This window comes from Ovis canadensis, chromosome 5, assembly GCF_042477335.2.
Source record: "Ovis canadensis isolate MfBH-ARS-UI-01 breed Bighorn chromosome 5, ARS-UI_OviCan_v2, whole genome shotgun sequence".
Taxonomy (NCBI): domain Eukaryota; kingdom Metazoa; phylum Chordata; class Mammalia; order Artiodactyla; family Bovidae; genus Ovis; species Ovis canadensis.
In genome coordinates, this window is record NC_091249.1 from 55,576,043 (window position 1) to 55,584,061 (window position 8,019).

Here is an 8,019-nt window from a genome sequence, read left to right on the forward strand (position 1 = left end):
AACATAGCACTCATTTCCTGCTTTCTTTTCTGATTTACACACTATAACTTGTTTAGTCCTCTTAGCAGTGCTAGATAGAAGGCACCATCATTTTATCCCAGTTTCTCAGATTGTCAGAATTTTGTAGTCTTATTTAGTGCTGTGTTTGCCTTAGACAATGGGTCTGATCTCAGAAGGAGGAGCACAAAGAAAAAGAAACCTTTGTTGGAGCCAAGAGAAAGAAAAGACAGATTTACCCTTTGTTTCTCATGAAACAAAATGCTGACATTAGGTTGAATGTGTATGATATTTTGGCAGTCTAAAAGCTGCTTTTCTTCATTCAAGAAAGATCAGACTATTTTAATATCACAGTTGTTGAAAGTATATATCAGAAGTTCTGCTTCGTTCTGAGGAGCAGCTCATGCCTTCTTCACAGGTATATTTAAGTGGATGAGTGCATTCATAACTTGGGCTTACATGAGCAAAAATGATGCTCTGTGTTATTTAGAAAATAAGTGTGTTTTCAGAATTTTGTGTCAGAAGAACTGGCTCTTTGATGGTGCTCTGAGACCATGGACAGATTCTTTTGTGTTTCATTTTCACACAACAAAAGGATTGAAATAAATACTTTTAACATTCTATAATTTATAACAGAATTTTTCAAGTCTTAAAGCCTCCTGAAAGCAATTTAAATAAATATGCTCACATAAGATTATAATCATGTATAGCAATGTAAATGTCTTTTCATCTTCCTCAGGGGGAATCTATTGATGACTCTACTCTTCAAAGCTTGTATAACATCCTTGTTTCTCAGACTATAGATGAGTGGGTTAAGCATAGGGGTAAGGATGGCATTAAACATAAAAAGAGATTGATTTAATCTGGGAGTCTTAGAAGACCCTGGTCTCATGTAGACCAATATGGCAGGGCCAAAGTAGAGGCTGACCACACAAAGGTGGGAGGAGCAGGTGGCCAGAGCCTTGTTCCTGCCCTCAGAGGAGTTCATGCGGAGGACAGCAAGAAAGATGAGGGTGTAGGAGGCCAGGATGAGACTTAGAGGGATGAGGACCACCAGAAAGCTTGAGACCACCACTGACTTCACATAGGCTGAAATGTCCTCACAAGTGAGCTTCAAGAGGGCCATGACCTCACACAAAAAATGCAGGACCTCTCGGGGGTGACAAATGGGAAAATGCATAGCATAGGCTGTATGAACCGAGGAAGTTATTGCTCCCCCTGTCCAGGACACAATGACCATCTTTTTGCAAGTGACATGGCTGATAATGACTGAGTAACGAAGTGGGTTACAGATGGCAATGTAGCGGTCATAAGACATGACAGTTAGCAGGAGGCACTCAGCAATTCCCAGGGTTAAGCTGAAGAAGATCTGGGTTCCACAACCTACCTGTGATATGACTCTTTCCCCTGAGAAGAAGTTTGTGACCATTTTGGGGACAGAAGTTGAAATCAAGGCCAAGTCAATGAGGGAGAGGTGGCTGAGCAGAAAGTACATGGGGGATTGGAGATGCAAATCTAGCCAGATGAGGAGAATGAGAACAACATTGCTCATAACAGCCATACAGTAGACCAAAAGGATAAGGTAGATAAGGATCACAAGGTGGCTGGACTCAGGCCAGAGCCCCAGGAGAATAAAATCTGTGGATATAGTCTTATTGTTTCTCTCCATGGATGAACATTATTGCCCAGGAAACAACTGTAAGAACACTGTTCCATCTGATGATGTGTTGCTGTACAGCTTGTCTATTTTCCTTGCTCCCAGGACTCCTTTGAATATTTTTTTGTAACTTTTTTCCTGTTGAGGTCTCTTCAGTATTATGCATAAGTTCTCAAAATATATAATTTTCATTAATTATCTCATGGATTACTTAATAACCTAATGTTTACACACTGTACCTACTGTTGCAAACTATAACCACTAACACTAACCAAATAAGAATACAGATACATTGAATGTGCTATCAATAACAAGTCAGTCAATTTGATGAAAATTCTTAAAGAGCTAATTTAGTCATCACCTTGAGGCCCACACAGCTTCAACACAACAGTTATGATGATTTTACATTTTGAAGTCAACATTTTCACTCAATCTTATGAGGTTTCATGAAAAAAAAAAAAAAGATTCTTTTGAAGATGGGAAGTAGAGCCTTGATAACCTGAGTAAAGAAAAACATTTTCAGAATTGAATGTGGTCTATGTTCACCTTTTCCTCTCATGTGGGGAACTTTCCCACTTCCCATGAGCCCTCCTTACTTTGATCCTGACTCAAGCTATGGCAAACCTAGACAGCATATTAAAGAACAGAGACATCACTTTGCTGACAAAGGTCCATATAGTTAAAGCCATAGTTTTTCCAGTAGTCATGTATGGATGTGAGAACTGGATCATAAAGACGGCTGAGCACCAAAAACTGATGCTTTTGAACTGGGGTGTTGGAGAAGACTCTTGAGAGTACCTTGGACAGCAAGGCGATCGAACCAGATAATCCTAAAGGAAATCAACCCTGAATATTCATTGAAAGGATTGATGCTGCCCCTGAAGCTCCAATACTTAGGCCACCTGATGTGAAGAGCTGACTCACTGAAAAAGACTCTGATGCTGGGAAAGATTGAGGGCAGGAGGAGAAGTGGGTTACAGAAGATGAGATGGTTGAATGGCATCATCGTCTCAATGGACATGAGTTTGAGCAAACTCTGGGATTTAGTAAAGGAAAGGGAAGTCTGGTGTGCTGCTGTCCATGGGTTCACAAAGAGTCAGATACAACTGAGCGACTGAACAATAGCAACAAGTATCTCTTAAGTCAACTGGAACAGAATGACCAACTATATATAGCACCAGTATTTAAGGAGGAACCTTAAAAATATGATTTTTGCCAGTTTCACTAAGTCGCCCTCCTCCTTGTAAACTTGGAACCTATCATCAATGTAATTCCTGGTACTAGCTGATGTTGCACAAGGAGAAGCACAAGGTCCAGATGAAAGAGATTGCTAGGATACAGCTTGTAAGAAATTATTTATTTTAAAAGGCAGGATATCTTCTGTTTAGCAAAGTTTTGGTTGGGTTTGTTAACTCTATAAGCAGAAAGATTATTGTGGACCAGTTAAAAGTATAACTTCTAGAAGATCAGTACCATGGTTTAAAGCTCCTGCTAAAAGACCGCATTTACCTACCTGATATCCTTGGACTAGGACAATCATCCTTCTGTGCCTCTCTTCTTTCCTTTGTAAAACTGGACTGAAGCAAACCCACAACATAGGAAGGATGTGCAGATTAAAAGTATCAATGAGTATAGATCTGAGAACATTGCCTGGGCAGTAGTGTTAAATGGATATAGTAGGTGTAATCGAAGTTTACTTTGCACAAGAGGCAGAATCAGGCCTTCTGGTCCCTTATTACACACAGAGCTATGCACATTTACAAAGTTAGTCAGAGTGATTCTGCTATGTTTCTTGTACATTGACTGGTAAGGTGCACTGGACCTAGAGGATATTTTGCAAAATGAAATAAGTCAGAGAAAGTCAAATACTGTGCTATATCACTTATATGTGGGATCTAAAAACCAATGAACAGAGAGTAATGGATACTGAGAACAAACAGGTGGTTGCCAGAGTATAGAGGGTTGAGGGGCAGAGAGAAATATGAGTCACAAACATCAAATATACAGAGAAGGGAGTATAGCCAACATCTAAATAATATCTTTGTGTGGTGATATTGCAACTAGACTTATCATAGTGATCAATTTTAAAAGTATAGAAATAAGGACTTCCTTGGTGGTCCAGTGGTTAAGAATACATGCTTTCACTGCAGGTGGCATGAGTTTGAGCCCTGGTCAGGGAACTTAGATCGCACATCCCAACAGCATGGCCAATAAAAATGTATATGGAAAGACTGAATCACTACGTTGTGTACCAGGAAAATAACATTGTAGGTCAATTATACTTCAAGTACAATCAAATAAACAAACTCACAGGAAAAAGATCATATTTGTGGTTACTAGGGGTGGTGGGATAGGAGCTGAGGAAATTGGCTGAAGGTGGTCCTTTTGACTAAAAAGTACAAGCTTCTAGTAATAAGGTAAATAAACATTAGGGATGTAATATACAACATGATAAATATAATTAAACTGCTGTATATTATGAAAGCTGTGACTAGAATAAATCCTGAGTTCTCATCAAAAGAAAATTTTTTTGTATTTCTTTAATTTTATATCTATATGAGATGATGTTCACTACGGTTTTTCCAGTAGTCATATATGGATGTGAGAGTTGGACTATGAAGAAGGCTGAGCGCCGAAGAATTGATGCTTTTGAACTGTGGTGTTGGAGAAGACTCTTGAGAGTCCCTTCAACTGCAAGGAGATCCAACCAGTCCATTCTGAAGGAGATCAGCCCTGGGATTTCTTTGGAGGGAATGATGCTAAAGCTGAAACTCCAGTACTTTGGCCACCTCATGCAAAGAGTTGACTCATTGGAAAAGACTCTGATGCTGGGAGGGATTGAGGGCAGGAGGAGAAGGGGACGACAGAGGATGAGATGGCTGGATGGCATCACGGACTCGATGGATGTGAGTTTGAGTGAACTCTGGGAGTTGGTGATGGACAGGGAGGCCTGGCGTGCTGGGATTCATGGTGTCACAAAGAGTCGGACACAACTGAGCGACTGAACTGAACTGAACTGAAACTCACTGTGTTAATTATTTCATGATGTGTGTAAGTCAAATCTTTATGCTGTACACCTTAAACTTATACAGTGCTGTATGTCAATATCTCAATAAAACTGGAAGGAAAAATAATGTAAAGGACAGGAATTTATAACAGTTTTCTTAGGGCTGTATGGGAGGAAGTGTGACTAAGCCACAGATTTGAGGCATGTTTTTAAAAACCCAGTGGATAGAGGGACAGCAATTCAGTTTTACTTGAACTAATAAATCATATTATCCACTTTCAAAGTCCCAGCTTAAATGTTCCCTCCTCTGTGGTCCTCCCAGTTAGCATCCACTGCTTCTCTGTCCTCTTTTATGTTCATCAGTTTATCACAGTGTATGTTGCAGTTTGCCTTAAGCCACAGTTATTTGTGGATAAATCTTTAACCCTGTAGATTGTTAGCCTTTTCAGAGGAGAGGTTCTGCTTTTTTCCCTTAAATAAAATACTTTGAACTCCCAAGATTGCCTAGGCCTGTAAATTGAAGAAGCAGGTTATCAATAACTATGTGACGAGATGAATTTTGTTCCCATATTTTCTGCTTATAGCTTCTGAGAAGTTAATAATACAATATTTGATTCTTACAGTTCCATGAAATCAAGTGTTCCAGAGTTACATACAGCTGCCTATTGAAAAATCACCTGTCCCCTCCTTCAGACCTATTAAATCATATTCTCCAAGTAGTTTTTATAATCAGATCAAATTAAGAAACAGAGATGTAGTACAGTAATTGCATTATATAAACAAGGAAATGAAACTCATTGATTTTAATTGACTTGATTAAATTGACTCAAAGCTGTATAATATTTGCTAGTTCACATGGTAAGTCAGTCAAGTAAAACTTGAAAACTAGACATATCTTTCAGTTACATCCAGTATTTTATTGTAAGTTATTTTCAGAACAACAAAAATGTCTCACTTCTTCATCATTTATTACACAGTATATCTAAGACTATACATTTTCATCAAGACATGCAGTCATCTACTAATAATCATGGTAAAGAAGATGAATTCAAGATTTATGTATTTATAGATTTAGAAATTAATCCCTCATTTTTTACATGACTCATTTCACTGACTCATTTGTCATTCTTTCATGCTATACATGTCTATTGAGTCCAGTGTCTGTTCTAGACAAACTCTAATAAATCCTCCCCTCTGGCCTCAGTAAGCTTGAGGAAACAGAAGGACCATTAATATAATAAAATATGAGATTGCATTAAATGGAAAAATAAGTTTTCCATTTCAGAAAGGGCATTTCAAAGGGTCAGGGGCACTATACATAATGAAGCAGGGGGACAAGAAATAGGATTATAGGCAGTTCTTTTTTATTTCAGGGCTCCAACTTTCTGGAGAAAAAAGAGAGAAAGTGAGATGTAATATTGGAAGTATCATGTCTATTTATGGAATCTAAGAGTCATGGTGGAGAGTTCTGACAAAATGTAGTCCTTTGGAGAAGAGAACACAAACCACTTCAGTATTCTTGCCTTGAGAGCCCCATGAACAGTATGAAAAGGCAAAAAGATATGACATGGAAAGATGAACTCTCCAGGTTTGTAGGTGCCCAACAGGCTACTGAAGAAAAGTGGAGAAACACCTCCAGAAAGAAAGAAGAGGCTGAGCCTTTCTGGGCAGAAACAATGCCCAGTTGTGGAAATGTCTAGTGGTGAAAGTCAAGTCTGATGCTATAAAGGGCAATATTGCATAGGAACCTGGAATGTTAGGTCCATGAATCAAGGCAAACTGGAAGTGGTCAAACAGATGGCAAGAGTGAACATCAACATTTTAGAGATCAGTATACTAAAATGGACTGGAATGGGTGAATTTAATTCAGATGACCATTATATCTACTCCTGTGGGCAAGAATCTCTTAGAAGAAAAGGAGTAGTCATCTTAGTTAACAAAAGAGTCTGAAATGCAGTACGTGAGTGCAACCTCAAAAACAACAATGATCTCGGTTCATTTCCAAAACAAACCATTCAATATTACAGTAATCCAAGTCTATGCCCCAACCAACTAATGCCAAAGAAGCTGAAGCTGAATAGTTCTACGAAGACCTACAAGACCTAGAAGTAAACACCAAAAAAAGATGTCCTTTCATCATAGGTGACTGGAATGCAAAAGTAAGAAGTCAAGAGATACCTGGAGTAACAGGCAAGTTTGTCCTTGGAGTACAAAATGAAGCAGGGCAAAGGCTAACAGAGTTTTGCCAAGAGAATGCACTGGTCATAGCAAACACCTTCTTCCAACAACACAAGAGATGACACTATTGATTATATTCTTTGCAGTCAAATACGGAAAAGCTCTATACAGTCAGCAACAAGACTAGAAGCTGACTATGGCTCAGATAATGAACTCCTTATTGACAAATTCAGACTTCAGTTGAAGAAAGTAGGGAAAACCACTGTGCCATTCAGGCACAATCGAATCAAAACCCTTATGATTATACAGTAGAAGTGACAAATGGATTCAAGAGATCAGATCTGATAGAGTATCTGAAGAAGTATGAACAGAGGTTCATGACATTGTACAGGAGGCAATGATCAAATCTATTCCCAAGAAAAAGAAATGCAAAAAGGCAAAATGGCTATCTGAAGAGGGCTCACAAATAGCTGAGAAAAGAAGAGAAGTGAAAGGCAAAGGCGAGAAGGAAAGATATATCCATCTGAATGCAGAGTTCCAAAGAATAGCAAGGAGAGATAAGAAAACCATCCTAGGTGAACAATGCAAAGAAATAGAGGAAAACAATAGAATGCAAAAGACAAGAGATCTCTTCAAGAAAATTAGAGATACCAAGTGAACATTTCATGCAAAGATGGGCATAATACAGACAATAATGGTATAGATCTAACGGAAGCAGAAGATATTAAGAAGAGTGAAAAGTACATGGAAGAACTATACAAAAAAAAAACCCTAATGACCTAGATAACCACAATGGTGTGATCACTCACCTAGAGCCAGACATCTTGGGGTGTGAAGTCAAGTGGGCCTTAGGAAGCATCACTATGAACAAAGCTAGTGGATGTGATGGAATTCCAGTTGAGTTCTTTCAAATTCTAAAAGATGATGCTGTGAAAGTGCTGCACTCAACATGTCAGCAAATTTGGAAATCTCAGCAGTGGCCACAGGACTGGAAAAGGTCCGTTTTCATTCCAATCCCAAAGAAAGAAAATGCCAAAGAATGTTTGAACTACGACACAATTGCATTCATTTCACAAACTAGCAAAGTAATGCTCAAAATTCTCCAAGCTAGGATTCAACAGTATACGAACCATGAAATTCCAGATGTTCAAGCTGGATTTAGAAAAGGCAGAGGAACCAG

The 8,019-nt window shown here is 38.7% G+C and overlaps 1 protein-coding gene across 1 annotated transcript; it reads right to left on the minus strand.

The window, feature by feature from the left end:
- Window positions 1–697: 697 nt before the first annotated feature.
- Window positions 698–1,666, minus strand: LOC138441815 (olfactory receptor 2AJ1-like). The gene has a single exon (XM_069592875.1). The coding sequence runs from the start codon at window positions 1,664–1,666 to the stop codon at window positions 698–700; it is 969 nt and encodes a 322-aa protein (XP_069448976.1).
- Between the last annotated feature and the right edge of the window lie 6,353 nt (window positions 1,667–8,019).

What these genes read in the sequence shown, in the direction of transcription:
- LOC138441815 (XM_069592875.1), bottom strand. Translation starts at nt 1,666, where the DNA reads ATGGAGAGAAACAATAAGACTATATCCACAGATTTTATTCTCCTGGGG.